At 46.5% G+C, this 21,558-nt stretch overlaps 1 protein-coding gene and 1 long non-coding RNA gene across 2 annotated transcripts in view; one reads left to right on the forward strand and one right to left on the reverse strand.

Annotated features, from left to right (window-relative positions):
- The window catches only part of LOC135914427 (uncharacterized), a 53,670-nt gene extending 45,314 nt beyond the window's left edge, over positions 1-8,356 (reverse strand). Inside the window, exon 1 of the long non-coding RNA XR_010568308.2 lies at positions 8,171-8,356. This is a non-coding gene — a long non-coding RNA (uncharacterized lncRNA). The remainder of the gene's footprint in view (positions 1-8,170) is intronic.
- Positions 8,357-19,384: 11,028 nt separating this feature from the next.
- Positions 19,385-21,558, forward strand: part of LOC135914461 (ATP-binding cassette sub-family C member 2-like) — a 52,597-nt gene continuing 50,423 nt past the window's right edge. Inside the window, exons 1-2 of the mRNA XM_065447325.2 lie at positions 19,385-19,441; positions 21,422-21,538. Of these exons, the coding sequence (XP_065303397.2) occupies positions 19,401-19,441; positions 21,422-21,538 (158 nt within the window). The 5' untranslated portion in view covers positions 19,385-19,400. The remainder of the gene's footprint in view (positions 19,442-21,421; positions 21,539-21,558) is intronic.

Genomic DNA, 21,558 nt, shown 5'->3' on the forward strand with positions numbered 1-21,558 from the left:
GCGTCATAACAGCTGTATAAAAGAGCGGCGCGCTCTCGTCGAGGCCAGTCGTTTGGAGTAACGCATGAGTTGTTTCTTCGTCTAGCCGAACCGAATATAGCCAAGCAACAGCAGTTCACCAAGCTAAACAGTGGTTCAACAACTAAAATAAAGGCTGGTATGCTTTGCACCCTGGGCTTAACCTTAGCTAAGCCACAGCCATTTTTTCTTCACATACTTCAAAAAGATTGGTCAATTCGACAAACTTTAGATCTACTCTGCCATCCTCATGCACCTTTCACGCGGCGAATTCTGTCACCTCATTGTGTCACCGTTGCCCATGAGCCAGAAAACTCAGTGCCCATTTTTTAAGACTTATTTCTTTTTCTTGCGCCTCTCTCCTTCTGTCTTTCTCTCCCCAATTCCCTTCCGCACGCAAAGTAGCATGTAAGCGATGTCTATACGCAAGCTGAAATCTCTGCCTTTCATTAAAGGGTTCTCTCTTTCTCTCTGTGTACGAAGTAACGATAGTAGTTTTAGCGGTGGACAAACTTGTAAACATTTTCTAACTGAATTAAACATTGACCTAGTAAGCAAATTAAGCACGCAATTACGTTAATAAAGTCGCTAAACTTGCTCGCCCTTTACGATGCCTGTCGATAGCAAGAAGACTGACAGAGCTGCAAGAATTGTCATGCGTTATTTATAGCATATTCCTTCGCTTCAACCGAAAACATATATCGGCAAAAGTGAAAGCTAAGATCATTGTATTCGATCCATCTCACTTGCGTAAGGTCTGTTCGTGCCTTCGGTTTGCGTGCAGCATCGATCATCTTTGTGGACACAAATGTAAGAGCATGTATTCAGGCGCTGCTTTTTTCAAATCTCGCGCGTTTTTTAAGGTGTTTTTAGAGCCAGGAAACGCTTACAATCAGAGCAGCTAACATCAGGAAAGAAATTATTTGGATATTTTTCAATGAGCTCTACAACCTTTACATTGAACATGTTGCATTTGTATCAATGCTTCAAAGGTTGGTTAATTGTTCAATAATAAATTGAGCTCATAGTAAAGATACCTTTGAGTTGCGCAAGAGTACAGTGAACAATACTAGGCCGGTTGCATTCTCGTAACTCACACATGGATTTTTTTAAAGATCGTCCTGGCTTAGCTGGAACACCTTGTGCGCGCCTGAAGCGTATTCGTGTCTTCTGAGCAGTGAGAAATAAAATGAATAAAAAAACTATACCTGGGGACAACGCCACGCATGCAGCTCCGGATCCTTCGTCATAGCTGCGAGTTCAGTGCTTTTGTAGAGCAACTTTATTCCAGTTGTCGCTAATCGGTGGGCAATATTCTGCGATTCGAACGCGGCTTTACAATGTCTTTTGTCATCTCTTAGTCGCGTGTCCTGTGAAGAACTAGTGTCGGAGATACGAGAAATGCACCATCATATAATAGCGAAGGGACACGACGTCGTGTTTCAGTGGCCATTGCGGTATCTCCAGCAACGACCTCGCTGACCAAGCCGCTAGGAAAGCACACGAAGGAGCAACCCTTGTTTCTGTACCTTTATCGCGGACCGACGCAGCCCAACACCTGAGCAAGTTAGCACGCCGTATGGCATTTGAGAAGTAGCACACACCTAAATTCACCCAAGATCGATTGCATTCCCTCGAACCCTCTATGCAACTGCGGCTGTTACCAGGGCTTCCGCGAAATGAGCAAACAGTGCTGTGCCGCTTACGCTTGGGCGTTGCATTCACCGATGCATATACGCTTTTGATTGGAATGGCTGATAGCGCCGACTGCAATGCCTGCGATGTCGAGGAAACTATGGAACATCTACTGTGCTACTGCCCTTCTTTTGAAAACGAAAGACATGACCTCTGCACAGCTCTCTATCAGCTAGATAGAACACCGTTCACCTTGAACAAGATCTTGGGACCATGGCCTTGCATATCGCAGCTACAAAAGGCCACAAAAGCGCTGCTGCGATATTTGAAAGCAACTGGATTGGATCAGCGTCTGTGATCCGTACTGAGTGACCGAACGATATAGCCAGTAGACTTTCTCTTCTTCTTTTAATCTTTCCGTCCCCTTTTCCGTTTCCCCAGTGTAGGGTAGCCAACGGGGCTCAGTCCTGGTTAACCTCCCCTTTCATTTATCATTTGCTCTCTCTGTCTCTCTTTTATTCCAGTTGTCGACTTCCCCAAGGGCTCGTCCGTATAAAATTAGCAATGGTAGACCGACAATTTCACAGAACGCTTACAAATGAAAAGTTTCGTGAATTCCACCCCTGGGACCATGTAAAAAAAAATTCTTTCATTAGAATTGTTCGCAGGAACACATTGCAGCCACTCCTGATGCTGAACATATTAGCAAAATGCTACGAGCACTTGTTATTGAGATGTTTTTGCATTCAGCCCTGAATGCTGAAGAAGAAAAACTTTCCAGCAGGTGGTTATCATAAGCGGCCGTCATGTGTTTAAAAATCGGGTGCCTCCGGTTCATCAACTGGGCCGCATCCGGTCCAAGAGTGCGCGTCGCGGTGTTCGGAGCAGCTGCAAAGCCCTTGATGGCCTTGGGAGAGCGAACAGTTGTTGAGCGTCAGACGGCGCCTGTAGTGCATTCCCCGACGCCAGCGGAGGAGCGGTCCTAGTGGACTCTTTACCGGTAAGAAAATTCACGCTGTAGATGAAGTACCTTCTCAATTTTGGCGGTGAGAATTTCACCTCGACAGCACGTACTCTAACAGCAGTGCCTGGCAAAGAAGTCCTGGCGTCAGTGGCGTAGCCAGAAATTTCATTCGGCGTTGGGGGGCCGGGGGGCTCACTTTTCAGCTTGGCCTCCTCCTTGCAGAGTTTTTCGAGGTATGAAATACATTAAACATTCATAATAACTGCGTTGCCATTGCCAAAGATGCTGCAAACGAATTCTTGAACACTACGCACTGTCAAGACAAGTAAAGTATTGCTACACGCGTGTGGTATATGTTTGTTTGAACGAGGCGCGTGGGCGCCATCACTCCACAAAAGAAGTGGAACAACGAACTGGGCTCGCGCTGTGAATCTAACCGGTCAGCGCTGCAACCGTTGCTGTAAATATAACCTGCAAATAGTTGCTCGTATTACTGACTCGTCCTTCGCGTAACGATATGTATTTTTTCACAAAAGAATATACTCGTATGGTTTAAAAATTGTGCCCGAAATAACTGATATCAACGCTTCCTTTTTTTCTGTATATTTAATAAGTAAAGCAAATATCACACGAACTTTAGGACTATGTCAATTTGAAATCAGCAAACCAGTGCGTGCCGCTGATATGAAAAATGTGAAGGCCATGAAATGAACAAGTTGAGGACAAATATTTTATTAAAGCTTTGTTAGCCTCCCTGCCTTTCTACCATTTGCATCTCTCTCTCTGTCTCTCTCGTTGAACAACCTTGCTTACAATTTTCTGCATTGCAACGACCAGAGAAAAATCTCAATGACGCTGTCCTTTGTTAGAATGTATTGTACAAGAGCAGCTGTCACCAGTCGTCTATTTTCAGTGATTGCTCCGAAATTATAGTCGCAAGAGGGAGCACATATAGAAAGCAGGAGTTCTGCAAAATATACAAGGGCGAGTCAAATGAAAGTGAACCAATGCGAATATATGACAAACGGGGTACTTTATTTAAAAGTAGTCTTCACGAGCATTTAGACATTTGTCCCACTGTCTAACGAGTCGCGTGATTCCCCTCTCATAAAACTCTTAGGTTGCTGCTTCAAAAAGTCTAACTGACTCTTTCACGTCATCGTCCGATACAAATCTGGTTCCCTTGAGGTGTTTTCTTGAAACGATCCAAAATGTGGAAGTTGCCAGGCGACAGGTGCGGGTTGTTTGGCGGATGTTGCAGCGTTTCCCAGCAGAAGTTTGCCAGATTTGTATGATTTGCCCGTTTGTTCTTGATTGCGACACACAACCGATCCGACGTTTCACAATATCGGAAATGATTGATAGACTCTCCAGGTTTAGAAAATTTGATTGATAATGGTCCCTGACGATCGAAAAAAGAAGTCAACAGCGCATTTCCGGCAGAAATGACGGCCTTTGCTTTTCTTGGGGGTGGTGAATTCAAATGTTTCCACTGTACGATTAGCCGTCGTGTTTCAGGCTCGTAGTAGCGACACCATGATTCGTCCCCGGTCACAATTCCAGACGAAAAGTCGTGACCCTCATTGTGATGCCGGATTGGATGAGTCAAAGCAGTGCCGAACCTCTCCCTCTTCTGGCGGTATTTCAGTGTTGGGCATTCATTGCGCACACAAGAGACGATAACCCAGATATTCATGAATTATGGTGTGACCCGAACCGTGGCTGATGTTCACACGCCCTGCCAATTCATCGATGCGTATCCTCCATTCTTATCTAACCAGCCTTTCGGATTGTGTTAGGGGTGATTGCACGGTGGATTTGGCCCGGTCTTGGGTCGTCTTTGTAACTTTCACGTCCTTCTTTGAACCGTTTGCTCCAACACTTCACAGTGGCCAATGAAATCCAATGTTCGCCGTACACGGCAGCCAAACGGCGACTAATTGCTTTTTGGGAAACGTCTTCATCTGACAGAAACCTCACGACACCACGCTGTTCAACTTTTGGAGTGTCCATTATGTCACACAACCTTGTTCACCCAGGAAAGTCATGAGGTGTGTCTGTGAGTGCAATGATACAACTCTATAGCGCACTGTTCCTGGTTCTCCTACGCTACAGCTTACCTGTACTAGGTGGGACCGGTAAGACCAACCTGCGAGCCCTCCAGCCTGCACAAGCTCAAGCTCTGCGAATTCGTCTAGGCCTTCCCAGGTGTGCATCAACTGCAGCAACAATAGCCATCACGTATGACCACCCCATCAATACTTATATTCATGTCGACTCCTTAAGCATGCACATCAGGCACTTCGCCCGACTTCCATCGCATCATCTCACCTCCCTTCCTGCCGCTCGACCTCGTTTAGCGTTTAGCAGAATTATTGACGCCAACCATAGACGTTTACCTTCAAACTTCACACCTACAGCAGGACCATCTCTACCGCTGTGGTGCCTACATCAACTCCAGGCCCTTCTTATCATTCCCGGCATCAAAAAGAAAATGGAGATGTCATCTTTCGCTATAAACAAGCCGTGCTTTTATTCCTACATAACAAAGACAACGAACGCACCCACGTTTACACGGACGGTTCTGTCTCCTCTAAACGTTGAACTGGAGCAGTGGTACTTCCCGCTCAATCTGTCACCATCAACTTCAATATGTCTCACGTTACATCATCGACGGCTGCAGAAGTCGTAGATATCTGGATTGCTCTGGAGTTTATTGGTCCCAAATCACCACATTCATGGTCCATCTTTTGTGATTCAAAAGCAGCTCTCCAGTGTCTGCTGTCCCCTTTCAACCATGGACCTAATGTGCAATTAGTCGCAAACATCCGGCTACTCCACTATTACGCAATCGACAAGGGACACAGCATCATCTACCAGTGGGTACCGAGTCACTGCGGAATTTCGGGAAACAAGTGACAGTGCGGATGACGCGGCCCGGTCGGCCCATGATGGTGCCCGGATTATACCCATATCGCTGTCAACAACAGATGCAGCCACAAGTGCGCTTCCTCGCGTGCGATCGTACGCAAACTCTGTGGAACACCAGTGAATTGACGAACGCACGTCTTTACAGATTGGATCGAAGTTTGCAACTCCGCCTACCACCAGGGTTGCCACGAGCGGAAGCAACACTTCTGTGCAGCCTATGGCTCGGCGTGGCATTCACGAATTCCTATTCCTTCCGCATTGGAATGACCGACAGCCTGCTTGCGACACCTGCGTCTGCGTCTGCGATCGCGCACCTCCTCTGTGACTGTCCACGTTACAATGTGCCAAGAAAAGTGCTCGTGACCGCGCTCGAAAAACTTGACCATCGCCCCTTCACAGAAGAGAAAGTTCTAGGACACTGGTCCAGACAGGTTTCGGCACTCAAGGCCTTAAGGGCTTTGCTGCAGTTTTTAAGGGCCCGTGAATTGTGCGACCGCCTTTGACTAACGTTGCACGTAAGGTCGCGTTACTGCGTGAATTTTGCTTGTTTTTTTCTCTCTTTCTTCTGGTTTTATTCCCTTTACCCCTTTCCCCAACATAGGGTAGCCAGCCGGTATTTACACTGGCTAACCTCCATGTCTTTCCTTCCCTTTTGTCTCTCTCTCTCACCCATTACAGAACCTTGATCCTTACACCTGCGTGTCACTTTTGTAAATAGGAGATGCCTCTGCGCAACGTGCATGCCTCGCAGATAATGAACCGAACCATTATTGCGCATGGTGGGTTCGCTCACTTTCATTTGACTTGCCTTCGTACATTAGAAATTCGAATATGCAATAGAATGTACAAATGCGAAAATGAAGCTTCATAAAGGCCAGGAAAGTGACACTGGAAGCAAAGTTCACTGCACATATACACAAAACCTTGCAACAAGATATTTGTTTACACGTATAAGTATCCAATAAATCTGCGTATCTAAGAAAAGGTCACTATATATGATGCGTCAAACAAGGCAAATAAACATGTCGCGCAACCACAGATCCACACATCACAGCCCCCACTTCCTCCACTCCCCCCATGTATCGCGCGCGACGGAAGGCGGCGCGCTTCATCGTCGCTATTCTCCCTTGCGCACAGAAGACTGGGCCACCATCGTCGGCTCACCATCGTCGGCTAAGCGTAAGCCTCCCCTTACGCTTTCACTCGCACATACAGCATGCGGTGCGTGGTCATGATCTTACCGCCCCTGGACTTTATACGAAACATCAGCGCCTGGAGTGCCCGTATAAGTGCTATCGCAATAATATAATAAGAGTATCAGGTAACTGAAGCGTCCCGTGGCTCCTAGCTTTCCTAAAGGAGTAATAAAATCGAACTTCGACCATGCGACAATTCGCTGTGCCGCAACAATGTCTTTCTTTTTCTTTTGTTGGACGGGGGGCGCCGAAAATGAAATAACGCGAAGGAAAGCATGTTGGCTACAATCGAATGCCTACTTTGGGCACCTAGTATGGCTACCGAAGGAATATCGAAAACGTGAGACGCTTAGTCCACAGAGCACACTGCTCGGTATTCTACACCGGCGAGACCAAATTTTCCGGAGAGGTTGCGCTCAAGTGAACGCGTTGCAATCCTTCGAGTCCCCGCAGTGATGGCGGCGAGCGAACATGCATTGTCTCTTTTTCTCGTCTGCTAGCCAGAAAGCGCCCAAAACTCTGCCAGGTAAAAATCCACTCGGCCAGAGAAAAACTAACGCGCATCGAAGTGCGCTGCGTGGTTCTCGATGCAACACGAGAAAAACGCATGCGCTCTGGCTGGTTCGGCAGCCCGCGAGTGGCGAGAACAAAAAAGAAAAAAGAAGACGCACAATGTGTCCTCGCGAATAAAAGCCCAAGTAGAAAAATACATAAGAACGTAGTTACTTTTGCTGGCTTTAGTGTCTTGACACGGATGCTTTGGGACAGGTGAAAAAGAAAAGTTGATATTCGTTTCTGTGACATGACTGCACAAATAAACCACCCCAACGCTTCTTCTCATCGGACCTCGCTGCGTGCTTTGTGAACTTGTCTGATAGTGTGTGGATTTGGCTTGTCTCTTGGTATGGCCCGTTGTACGACTTTAGAAATGTCAATGCACCTTTGGCGTCAAATGTTTGCAACAAGATTAAAGTCACATAGTTCCGGAATTGAAAATCTAAAGCACAACTTTCGATATGTCAATGCATTTTTCGCATCACAAGTTCGAGAAGGTTGTACCCATAAAGTTTCACAATTGAAATTCGAGCGCTATCTAGATCCCGCGGCCTTCGTGAGATGCCGCGACGAGCACGCTGGCCATCCAAACGCCTTCGATACTTTGTGCTCAGATGGAGCTCCCGAAGGGGGGGGGGGGGGGGGGGGTGTTACGATATCTGACTCCCGGTGCATGGGCGTGCCGCGAAAATCCAGCGCCTTTTCGAGCGTAAAAAGGACATTCTACACAAAATCGAGCATGATAACTGATAACTTCAAGCACAAACTAGAACGTATTCGCGTACGCATGGACGAAAATTCTGCAAGTGGCCGATTGCTCGCTCGCCTACTCTTTGATTCCCGGCGCAGAAATAAAACTCGCGCTGCTCACCTATGACTCCACGTTTGACTCCGCTCTGATGGAAAGTGAAGTCACTCGAGTGCCTCAGTTGCGCTTGCGTGGGAGAGGACGTAGCGCTGACTGTCATGCTTGGCGAAGTACAACGATCCGTGACACTTTGTGCCAGCTGTGCGGTGACAGCAGATGGTGTTAGCCTTGCAGTCAATGCCGGTGTCGATTGCCAGTCGCGACTGGCAATTGGCTATCCCATGTGTCCAGCGCTGTCGATAGAGCTTGCTCGCTTGCCGGCTTGCTCTGCTGGGCTTGCGGAAAGGCGCGCATGACGAACGCCCCGTAAATATACGTGCAGTGTGATGAACAGCTAGTGATACTAAAAAAGTTTTTAGGTGGTAAATTTAGCACTGTTATAGAAGACATCTCTGAAACGATGTATCAAGCTTCTGAAGACCTGCAGTGAGGTGCTTGAAGCTCGCACACACTCTTATCCCACACATTCAAGCCTTTGTCGCCGTGCTTGCAATTCACAGTGAAGCATGTCCTCCCGCCGCTCTTCCGCATTTGAAATAAATTGCACTAAGCGATTATCGGCCTCTCGGGGCGACTGGTGGCGGCTGAGACCTGCTTGCTCCCGACTCGGGCGGCGTTCAATGGGCTGCGGGCATGTGGCGGTCCCTGGTGTGCAGTCAGCTCGCTGTAGAAGGTCTATGGATAAACATGGAGAAATATTACATGTACAATGAAAAGACACATACAAGAAATAGCAAGAACAAAAATATCCCTTCAGGATATCACATGTGCCGAATGCGTTTGGAAGGAATCGCAAAACGGAAACCAACGAAAAAAGGGCGCTTTACGAAAGTAGTGGGAAGTCCCCACTTAGAAAAAAAAAGATAATAATAATAAAAATAAAGAAAGAAGTATAGCTGAAACAACCTGGCTTTCGCGCGGAAGCAGTGCTCGGAGACATTAAGTTGCTCTCAGTGATAAAAAAGGAAGAAAGAAAGAAAAATGAAATGAGACATTTCTTTCCTACAGTGGAAAGATTGGACAAAGTTTAAGGGTGACATATGCGTCGACAATATTAACGCGGGGTTTTCGGTTAGGCAGATGCCGCCCGCATAGAATGTGTTTTTGGCGCCGTTTGTGCTTACTGAGAACGTCTGGCTTCTGCGAGTGCCTCTGACTCTATAGCGCTGTCCGTGCGCGTCTCTCTGCTCCCATCTCTCTCTTTCTCTTCCTTCTTTCGATTCCCTTTCTCCCTTTCCCTTGCGCAGGGTAGTCAACCGAACACTTGACTGTTTAACATCCCTACCTTCCTTTTATATCTCTCTCGCTTGCAGTTGCAACTCTGCGCTGCATGCTTCCACTCCACACCACGCTAGCACTTTAGACTAATTGAACTACAAAACGCTGGTGAATGTGACCCTGCAATCTGTTTTGGTTTTCATGTCCGTATTTACCCATTGACACGAAGTTCGGAGCGTCTGCTGAAATGAACATTGCTTGTTTCTCATATCCCTGTACCAACTGCTGCAACTTGAGTGTTTTTCTTTTTAATGTATTCCTACGTGCCTGTACTGTTAATACTGGTTAATACCGGCGCGGGATTCTTTGTGGCTACTTTTGTTTTAGTATTTATGAGCTGTCATCTTCGTTCTTTCTTGCCACTTTACTTACCTTCCCTCTACCTTCAACTTCTGTTCCCTCCTTCCTAAAGAGTAAGCAGACGTTAGGACTTCTCGGTGGTAGTGACCAGCCAGCTCACCCCCTATTTCCGTATTTGTCTACGGTATATGAAAGCTTTCATATGGTATAATAATAATAATAATAATAATAATAATAATAATAATAATAATAATAATAATAATAATAATAATAATAATAATAATAATAATAATAATAATAATAATAATCACATCTTCGTGCAGATGGCTGATGTGCTTCGGCCGGCCGAGATTGCCTCCTTGCTGCTTAAATGCTCGACGCTAGTCATTGTGCTGCTGTTCGGTGGTCTCCAGACATTTCCCAACAACTTTCCCGCCGTTCCAAAGGGTCCGTACTGGACACTTCTCGATGTCGCCCAACTGGTAAGTCCTCTTCAACCACAAATTGGATGGAGCTCGTTTTTGTATTTCATAGAAACGGATCCACCTCCCTGCATGCTTCAAAGGGCAGGCACCACGTAACAACGGCGGCCTCTCGCACTCAAAAGGCTTTGAGATTGTGTGGAATTAACCAGAAAGTGCGCAATACAGGAGTCAATGTCACTCTGTCCTTTACACCTTTTACGGCTTCTGAATAGAAATAATACGCGCATTATGGCAGCAATATGCATTTTGAGCAGTGGGAAAATGTGCATGTGCACACAATCCGAATACCCATTCATTCGCAAGAGTGGCAATTCGGGCCAACACACACACAAAAGTGGATTTGTGTGTAGTAGTAGTAGTAATAGTAGTAGTAGTAGTAGTAGTAGTAGTAGTAGTAGTAGTAGTAGTAGTAGTAGTAGTAGTAGTAGCAGTAATATAGTAGTTATAAACTTTATTGATCAAAAGAGCAGACGACATCTACGCCCTAGGCAGGCAGTGTTCTCAGTCCAGGACACTGTGGTCCCCGGCCAGCCACCGTGTTCTGTACACCAGGCTCGCCTGGTCCTCAGGATCGGGGCTGGTCAGCCGGGCCTCCAATTACGCGGCGATTGGTTTCTTGATGCGCTGTACGTATCTGTCGTTACATTCCCATGCCATACCGTTCTATAAAATATGTTACGTCCCTTCTTGCTGTGTTTGCATGATTTGTTGTAACTCGTCGGGTAAATTCTGTTGAGGAGCATGGAATGTCGAATGTATGGGATTTTTTTCTACCTGTGTCCAGTTGGCGCTACCTCAATCGTCAATTCAATCTATTTTGAGCCCTCCGGGCCCTCCTAACTTACTACCCCTTGCTCCGCACAGGTGCTGCTCTTGGTCTCGACTGGGTTGGCCGTGGTCAAAGGCTCAGCCATGTTGGAGAGCGTCGAGCTGTTTGGCTACCACAGCGTATCCGCTCTACGAAATGCAGCATCGGATTTCGCGATGGCACTCTCTATTGTAAGCTGTGTAACTTCTTAACATCGACGACTGAGGGAATAAGTAACAAGACTCATTGACTGATTGAAAAATTGGCTAACAGAGGGGTTTCCTGACCCCTTGGCTGACTGATCAGTTGATTGACTGAACTACTTTCTCACTTATTGATTGGTTTATCAGTTGATTGCTTGAGCGTGCACTCTAAAAAAAGTTTGCACCCTTTGGGTTGTATTTTGTCCCCAAGCAATAATCTTCATCTGTCTTTCCCGCATTTCCCTTCTTTAACGCTGCGAGCCCGGTACTCCCTAGTCACGAACAGCTTGCGTGTTATCAGCGACACAGCATTCTCGACAGGAAAATAGCGAGCACGATTATTGTTTGGGGACAAGATAAGCCCCAAATGGTGTAAACTTTTTTAGAGTGCATGACTTCCTGACCAATGGGCTGACTGATCAGTTAATTAACTGAATCACTCTCTGCCTCACTGATTGAATGCCTGATAAGTTCTGACTAAACGACTTCCTGACCCGATGGCAGACTGGGGAGCGACTTCCAGACTTATTGTCTCGCCTATCAGTTCGCTGACTGAGTACCTTCTTGAATCATCAACCGACTATAGGGGACTGAGCGAACGACTTACATAATTACTGAATGGTTAATTGATTTACTGTGGCGTGCAACGTCCAAAGTAGCTTCAAGGGGAGTATGGTAGCGCGATTCAAAGACGGGACAAGAGAAGACACAAAGGGACACACACAGCGCTATGTGTGTCCCTTTGTGTCTGCTCTTGTCCCGTCTTTGAATCGCGCTACCATACTCCCCTTGAAGATGCATTACCAACAAGCCCACATTGCAACGCTCGTGTCCAAAGTAGCGCAGGAGCCGTGAAAGTTATCGTAGCGGCGGGTTCTGAAATAATCCCTACCACCTCGGAAATCTTAACGTGCACCCAAAGTTCGGTGCGCGGTCATTCTTGTGTTCTGCCTTCGTGACAATGCGGTCGGCACGGTCCGGAATCGAACCCGCAACTTCTGGACTGATTCATAGAAAAGTGAGGATAGCGCGGAAAGACAAGGCCGGAGAAGAATTAGACACCACCAAGCGCATACTCGCAACTAATAGTTTGTTCGAACAAAGTGGGAAGTGGCCGTCGTTCAGTGGTGGCGACACGCGCAATTGGTTCTGCTTGCTCTGAAATACTCGTTTTGTTCGAATAAAGACATAGGTGCGAATAAGCGCTTGTGGTGCTTACTCTTCACCGTCGTTCTCTTTTCGCGCTACCCTCAATTTATCGAGGTTCCGTGCCAACTCGCACAAATGTCAAGCTTGATCTGTAATGAGCAGCCGGACGCCATAGCCACTAGGCCAACGCGACTGGTTAGGCTCTATAACGATGAATTTATTCAGCCAGGACCCTTTATTGCCGCACTGAAGTCTCACTTATCTTTGTCTATGGGAAATCGCTTTTTTGCCTTGCGTTGAGCAGACGAGCACAAACGTGGTTGCATTTTTTTTTAATGCGAGGGTAAATGCCTCAGGGCATACAGCGGTTGAAGAGGACTGCACGGTCGAGCACATCTCAGTGGAGGCAGCCATCTTAGAAAGAGCGAGACAGGCCAGGTGCTTCGATGCACGCGCGCGATAGGGCGTGCCCATCGACAACCCTCGCTTGGTGGCGCAACCCACCACTCCATCTCAAAGGGGACTCTCATAACATCCATCCATCGATCCATCCTCGCTAGCCACAGAGTTTCTCACCATATTACCTAGAAGGAAATCTGGCGCTGCTGTGCTGTGGTATGCACGGCAATGCCGGTATATTGTGACTTCGGATTAGCATCGTTCTCGGAAAGCCAGGCAAGCACCGTTCCGGCACGTAAAAAGCTGTTTTAGCTTTATTATTACACAAAGACATGTTTTGTTGTTTAACTATGAGAACTTCTTGTTGCATGTACGATTATATGATACGTAAGAAGTATCGGCGGGCCGCTAAAGTTGGAGAACAGACGGCAAGATTCGCGCTCGCTTTGAAACAGTTTGCCGTATGTTCTTGCTTTTTTTTCGGTTGGTCATGCATTGTAGGTGAGTAAAGATGTAATATGCGCGAATGGAACCATTTTATGAACATTTTACTTTAAGAACGCGTTATTTGTAGTCATATCCACGTTCTAGACGAAGCCTCTTACAACACCAGCCAACACGAGCCTCGCAGACACATATACCGTCATTCCCATGACGGCACGGCGATCCTTAAGAAACTCCCATAGACGGTGGCGCCAGATTTCCCTCTAGGTATTATAGTGAGAAACTATATGTCGCTAGCGAAAGACGGCAGCGACGCTCTGCGCTCGGCTTAAGCAGTTTGTTAGCAGACGATATTTGCGGGACACGAACGGCGCATGCGCATTCGCGCGTCCACTCCGCTCAGCTGCAGAGCGGAGCGTAAAAACGCCAAACTGAAACATTCTTTAATATGGCATTTGGGTGCTTGCCCAGCTATTTGACTCCTGAAATGTGCCGTCTACGATGAACTGGCGTTTCACCAGCTGGGGCGTGAGTCAACACCTGTTTCCGCCGCCTGTTGTGCTGCAAACGTTTGCAGTTCACTCTGAAATGAAACCTACGTACGGAGACATTCACTGACAATTGGGATAAGCGTACGCTGTTAGAGTTTTAAGCTGAAATCGTGGTGCGGCTGCTTCGGCGCTCACATTGTGATTTTTGCAGCGCTTGCGAAAAAAAAAAAATGGATAGAACGAGACAGCACAGCAGGAAGGGCGCAGTACAAGTGCGGAGTTGCCACAGTGTTTTATTAGTAAGGCTCGAACGTATCGGGAGATCACTTCTAAATTTAACGGAATTCTGAAAAAAATGCCTGTAGCAGATAACGCAAGTATAGTCCTAGGTCTTGATTATTTAGAGAGGCGGATATTACTTGCGAACGAAAAGTAAACACATATTCAACTGATTAAAAAACCGCTAATTAAGTTCCTAATCAATTACTTTATGTCACCTATTGCAGTTTACCAGTGGTAGCCGGGTGAAGTTGCAAGGCGTATCCACTTGGAATGAATTTCCACAATGACCAATCTGGAGGTATGCGTCCTCGAATTCGCCGCAAAAATGCAGTGTTGTTACGCCAAAGATATGCTTAACAAAGCGCGCTTTTATGCCTTGAAAAACAAAAGAAACCGAAACGTCCATGTATTTTGACCCAAACTTTGGGAAATACCTCCACACTGGTGTCCTTCTGGAAATTCATTTCAAGTGGATGCGTCCTGCCAACTCATCGGTTGCGATTCGTAAATTGGAATATGTGCCGTGAAGTAAATATTAAGAATTACGGAATTGTTATGTAGTTCAATATGTGTTTCGATTTTGGGTGCTAGTAATGTCCACCTCTTCGAATAATCCAGCTCAATTACAAAAGATATGATATCTGCCACAGGCGACTCCTAAAGATTCGTAAAATGTAACAATGACCAGACCGTTTATTTCTTCAAGAAAATGTCATAGCAAGGAGGTACAGCACAAACGATTTAAGGCACTTTTAAATGTTTATCAAGCTGCTCGCTCGCTCTACGGCTTTTATTGCCTGCTTCCGCCATCGTGTACGAGTGATGGGAAATAAAAATGATCATTCTTGAAGCGAAGCTTTCTTTGCAAAAGTGAATACTAGCCTCTTCCTCTTCGGTTTGGGGTCGGCGAGTGCGCAGACTCGTCGTACGCTTGTCTACACGTTCTACGAAAACCTCTCGCGAGGCTTCAGAGTTGGCGCACAGAAATGGTCAAACTCGATCGTTCGAACGCGGCACTGTTGACGTGACCGCACACTAGAACGATTAGGCGTTGTAGTCCAGCATGAGGCGGCGAACATATTGTGTCAACATCCTGTAGCGGTGAGTGATTCGTCCGCGCACGTCGGCATGTTCTATTCGGCTAGCTGGTGTGTGAAACGCGCAATAAGTGCCCTTTTGATCGTTTGCGCTACTGTACCGTCGTCCTTTTGTCCTAAGAACACGTCTGAGACTCCGCACGTAAATCGTCGTTTAAACGAAAGCTGGAGTGGTTATGAAATTTAAAGATGAGGAATTTTTCGTCGGTCCGTCGTAAGTTTCAAGCAAGTCACGTCGTTGCCAAACTCGACGTGTTCGTCAACCTTAACACACACACTGCTGTGTTGCAACGAGCAGGCGTACCCGTTGAGTTGAGTGATTCCTGGAGCTGCGCAGCAGGACTACAACACTCACCGTCTGTGGGCACGCTTACGGAGCACGTCGCTAATCCTATCGAGCTGACAGCAGCTACGTGGCTGCTGCGGATGTCTGCAGGGGTACCGCTATGTATGCAGTCGTTGTAAAGCAACAAACAGGCTCTCGGTGACGCCTAAATTCCTGCCCTGTACAGGCGAATACGTAGTATGCTCTTCGCTATACAGGCGTTCACAATGTATGCTAAATATATAGGAATTCCACCGGACACATAAAATTATTCGTCGTACGGGTAATCTTGTTGTAGTGGCGTTCATTGTACAGTGTATGTAGAACAAGTTACACGCAAGTGGGCAAACATGTGAATCGGCCTCTATATAACTCGCACCCTCGCACCAAAAAGAGGGCATAAGGGCGACAGTTAAATAACGCTTTAGACCCAATTTAAGGGTGTAAATAATTTTCCATTGCAGCGTCGTTCGACATATAGAGGCGATCGACTGCAGTGTCTATTTTTTTGTGCGTAAACGGCAGCAAGCACACCGCGCTGCCAGAGGCGCAGATGGTGCTTTTCCTTGCATCTGCGCCCCTTTGGTGCACTGCGCAGGCACTCCTGGCGTTGATGCTGTGGCGCCGATGGCGGCGGTGCCTTCCTCCGTCGGCATTTGCGGCCGCCATTTTGGGCCTGTTGTCGACGGCCTGCGTGCTTGACGCCTTCTGCCTGTGCGCGACAGCAACGCAACTGCAGGTACGGCACAGTGTTTAATTGCTAAGTTGGAAGTGAAATATTGTCTCCAGTAGAGACACCATTGGTTTTTGGATGCGCTGACACGAACCTGCTTTGTCAATAACTACCTAAATGTTGCATCATTCCCGTTGTGGTCATCAAACTGTATTGTTACTTTTGTGGCTGCTGTTGTGTTTATCAAAATGGCACCCAATGAATGAATGGATGTGTGGGTTTTATTGGCGCAAGGGCCAGGTATGGCCAAAGAGCGCCAAGCCAGTGTTGATGAATTCGTAGTGTAGTTATGAGTTCAATGAAGTATATGTGACGTGAAAATGGTACCCACTCCTATCCCTAATATCCTAGGGCATTGAGGGAAAATGGGTGAGTAAGTAAGGTAAGTAAGTAAAGAAAAAGTGTTCGGCATTTGTAGTGGCATGGCGGCATGGCGGCAAACTAGTACCCACGAGATATTTACGTATAAGTAACCCTCGGTAACTTGCGATACAACGAGCTAGGTCGAAGTTCTTCGTTTATTCTACAGAGCTACCTTCGTTTTATTGAATCGGACGCAGCACTTTCTCGGTACAATACAGGTTCTTTCGGATGACGTTAGACCGGATTCAGATTTCCTCATGTTAAGAAATGGATTGTAGAGTGCACCGAGTGATCGTAGGGTTGCGGCACCCTCATCGCTAGCAAACTCATCCCCCGAAAAAATTTATTTCGGCAGTCTGTGGAGAGTTCATAAATGTTTTTCTGTGTAGGGTATGCATTGTATGCAGACAGAATGTGGACTTTCGGCCTTCTGTGGATTAGAAACATTGGTGGCAAATGTCTACAGACTTACAGTGAACAAGCCCGTTACACAAATCCACCCGCAACAAAAAATAGACCCATGGTAAGAGAGCTAATAAGGATGTTTTATAGACACTCTATGTTTACTTGATATGGCCGAAAGGACACCTCTCTAGGAAGCAAAGCTGTCTGTATCCTCGTAGTTTTGAAATTCACTTCGATAAAGGAACGCATGTTGCATCAGCACAATATGCCTGCATATTCTGACTCGCCATTGGGTACAAAAGTATGCAAGAAAGCGCGCAACTTTCGTACCATTTATCTAACATTCGCGAAAGTAAGTTACCCTCTGGAACACTTCTATCCCATTGTTCAATAGTATAAGCCATGCTTAAGAGTTAAAAAACGAGGCAGATTGCGTTCAGTAGGAGATCGGCACATAACACACAACGTAAATAACCCCAACTCTGCCTAGGACGAACTGCCAATCATGACAACCGGCGTGTTCTCTCTCTCTCTCTCTCTCTCTCTCTTTTGTTTAGCTTCATTTTAGGAGATAATAGTGCATGACCTTTGTACACACCATTGCACTTGCCGTAAGTAAGGGTCTTTCGTTGGCGAACTGTAACTATGACTTCTTTTTTTTCTTAAGGACATAATGCTGTCGGCAAATCAGCTCGAGAAGAAGTCATGTATTGTGAGCTTCACCGTGCTGGCTACCGTCATTGGAAACTTCCTGCTATCTGAGATTCAAGATTTGGTCATCAAAAAGCCCAAATGTTATCTGGTGAGTGAGTATTATGAAGAACACAGTTTCCGCGAGAGGAAATCATCTCAAATTTGTACGTGCACTGTTCGAACATCGAACATCACTACTTTCTGCATAACAGGCCTGTTGGTCCATGTGTACCGCAATTCGAAGTATACCATGCGATTTCAGTGTTTCTCCTTGATTTAAATTACCGATAATGTAGAACAAAGCGAAATGTCATTGTTTTTTCTATTGCGATAGCAAGCATCGTGACGTTCAAGACGCATTCCCACCGCTGGCGCCGCCGTGCTGTCTCGGTATCGGCGGTGTAAAGCGCGGCTCTCACTGGGTAGTTTGAAGGTCGCTATAGACGGGAGAGACGGGCAGTATGTTTGACTGCAAAAACGACCAGGCCAAGTGGACACATACCGTCACCCTCCGCTCACTGGAATCGGATCAAGGTTGGCTCTTCTGCAGCTGGTGTGCGTACTGCACCCACTGGTGTGTAGAGTGGTCCCTATAGTGCGTGCTGGCGTGCACTTTACTCCATTGGTGCGTGCAGTGATCTGAGCGGAACGGACTTAACGAGTGCTGAGGCTTTTCCTTTGGTCTAATCTCGTGCACCATGAAAATGCGACGCTTGCCAAGCCGGTGACGGTGCCTCTCAACACACAAGCGTCCCGAGACGCCTGGTAGCTGCCGTGGCGATGTTTCTGGTGCGCATTCGCAATTGCCTCACGTGCTGCATCACGTCACCGCCGGTGTTCTTAGAATGCATTCTGATGAGCTTCAGCGCAGCACTGAACCTTGCTTACGATGGGAATGAACTGTGCAATTTGTGCGCAGACCGCAGACATGCAAATAAGGCACACAGAACCACTCAGCGCTTGTGTACGTCGTTTTTGCCTACGGTCCGCGTAAAAATGCCGCTGTTTATTCCCATCATGTAGCTGCACCAACTCGCCTAAATATATCTGCTCTTATGAGCCATGCAATCGCCTTCAGTACTTCGCCCTTCGGCCAAAACATTTTCTTTTTTTTTTTAGTTAGAGAAAATACCCGTTAGCATTTCTTTTGTAATGTTAGTTAAGCTTCCGTGGTTGAAAAAAAAATTAAACGTGCAATTATGTTATGCGTTTATTATATACCGTGCGTCCCAGACAATGTTAGCCAAGCTGTTCAAAGCCAAAAAAAAGAAAAAGATATTTAAACACCAGCGTGCTAGATACAATTACAAGACCTATGGTGCTCGGTAGTTGGAGCTCTGACTACCCAACACTGTAAGTCTTAAAATCGCATCTTGCACCGTGTTTTTTTTATTCTTTTTTTTTCGTTGAAAAGCTTGGCTAAAGTTAATTGGGACATCCTACATACAATGTTACGGCCCCGTGGTGTCAGCCTACGATTGGTTGCTGCCTGTTATAGAACACGAGGTGGTTCACACCGATACTATGACGTGCAAATGTTCATTAAAAATAAATTTGCGGGTTTGACGCACTTGGGCGTAACGTAATGCCACAAATTGTACTTCAGTGTTCGCCTTCTGTTTTCATTTTCGAAGAGAACCTGAAGTGTCACGCTGATATATTATTGATTCTTATATTCAACTTTTTTCCTTCGATATATCAGCGCCATTAATTCGCACATGATCACACTAAATAATCTTCCCTCACGTTTCTTTCAGGAATCGTTAGATGAAGATACAATGTCACTACTTGGTCGACAAGCCTGTACGGTACTGTGCCTGTAAGTGCGAGTAGTTTATTATAACACGAAGGTGTTCTATGCCGGGCTCCACGGCAAAATTGGTGCACTGTACATAAGTCACGCAACATTACGTCAAGTAATGGCGCCATCTTTTTGGGTTGTATATCTTTATACATAGAGTTAATATAACCAACTCAAGAGCCAGGAGAGAGAGAGAGAGAAATGGAAGACAGGAAAGGCACGGAGGTTATCAGACGCACGTGCGGTTTGCGACCCAAGCTCCCCATGCCTCCAATGCATTAAAATCGGTGGCCGGAAGGGCGCCGGTATGTTGCTGCGCTTGGCAGGCACGCAGGCGCAGACGACGAGGTGCGATTCAGACTAAACCCACAATCAACGCGACCTGGAGCCTCCCTTGATATGGTGGTGCCATCTATAGTCCAGGCGCGTTCAAAGGAACGATGTTACTTACTTGCTTGCTTGCTTGCTTGCTGGCTTGCTTGCTTACTTGCTTACTTGCTTACTTACTTACTTACTTACTTTACTTACTTACTTACTTACTTACTTGCTTGCTTGCGTGCTTGTTTTACTTGCTTGCTTTACTTGCTTGCTTTACTTACTTACTTTACTTACTTTACTTTACTTACTTTACTTACTTCACTTACTTACTTACTTACTTACTTACTTACTTACTTACTTACTTACTTACTTACTTACTTACTTACTTACTTACTTACTTACTTTCTAAACGAGCCGTCTGACGCACCGTAAATTTCACATAGAACTTCAAAAAACAGACATAGGATCCTTCTCAAAGATATACAGAGTTACATTTACGCATTGCCTATGGGCAACCAGCGCTGAAGCTTCGCGTGCCGACAGCAGCGCCGTAACACACAGCCTAGCGAGCGGTAGACACAGTTTCCAGTAGCACACGCAGTGATTTCGTGTCAGCAAATTCACCGATTGTCTTGAGTCACACTTTTCACGGCTCCTCAAACGGCAGGGAACCGACGTGCTAGGACGTAGCAGCGCATGCGCTCTACTCAGCGCGCATGGCCATGGACAGAACTTGGCTGGCCGCATCGGGCTAGACAAACATTGATACAGGCGCACGTTTCTTATCGCTAAATATGTCGTGCCATCTTCGTAGCCTCCCTATCGGACGGTTTCAGCATATTTTAGTAACGCATGAAAAATGTCGTAGCGCCTCCTGGCCAGCGCTGGTTCCCCATACGTACGGGCTACGTGTAAATGCTTGTTTTTTGCATAACATTTTGATCATTTTTTGCGTTACGAAAATGAGAGCTAGCAACATTTCCTCATTTCCTCTCAGCTGAAGAGACGCCAATGACACTTCCATGCTAATTGCTATTATTTTGCTTTGTCTTCTTCTTCCTTTGGTACTCTTACAGCAACCCTTGCAAATGTATCCGAGAAGACAAAGCAGTGGTGATAGGACGGGCGAGACGCGTTATTAACAACCGTCATTGTCCGGTTGTCCAAAAGCACTGAAAGTTTTGAGGGGTCTACATTCGAGTGCAATATCGTAAACAATGGTCATAAAAAATTGCCATATGGTTAGCATCTATGGGTTGGGCGCGTTCTATGAAGTCTTAAACCGTGTAGAAATAGAGCACGCCTCTAAATCCGCTTGAGAAGGCGAGCGACCTTTTATGCGAAATTACGGGCTGCCTTCTGTGTGCAGCGGTTTTCTTCGCTCGCATGTTCATGACAGCATTGTCTACTGGTCGTGAACGTTTTCTACCGTCTCCCTTTCTATCTCCCCCTTCTACTCTGTTTCTCTTTTTATCCCTCTTAACCCTTCCCCCTGCGTAGGGTAGCCAACCGGAACTACCTCTGGTTAACCTCCTTGCCTTTCTCTGCATTATTTTCTCTCCCTCTCTCTCTCTTACCGTGCTCGAGATGTGTTGCAACGGCCCCCTTAAAGCGCATTATACTTGGGCGGGGTGTATTTCATCGTCTCGTTACTGACGCCACAGTCTCATCGAAACGCAGGCTGTTCAAGGACGCACGCTCGACGGGGGCGTCCGCATCGGCGCGCCTGCCTATTCTACGAAGGGGACTGCACTGCAAGGATCTCGTCCAAATACTCACCGCCAGACTCGCAGCAAAGTAAGCCTTCCACTGTCCGC

This window comes from Dermacentor albipictus, chromosome 6 (assembly GCF_038994185.2).
Source record: "Dermacentor albipictus isolate Rhodes 1998 colony chromosome 6, USDA_Dalb.pri_finalv2, whole genome shotgun sequence".
NCBI classification, from domain to species: domain Eukaryota; kingdom Metazoa; phylum Arthropoda; class Arachnida; order Ixodida; family Ixodidae; genus Dermacentor; species Dermacentor albipictus.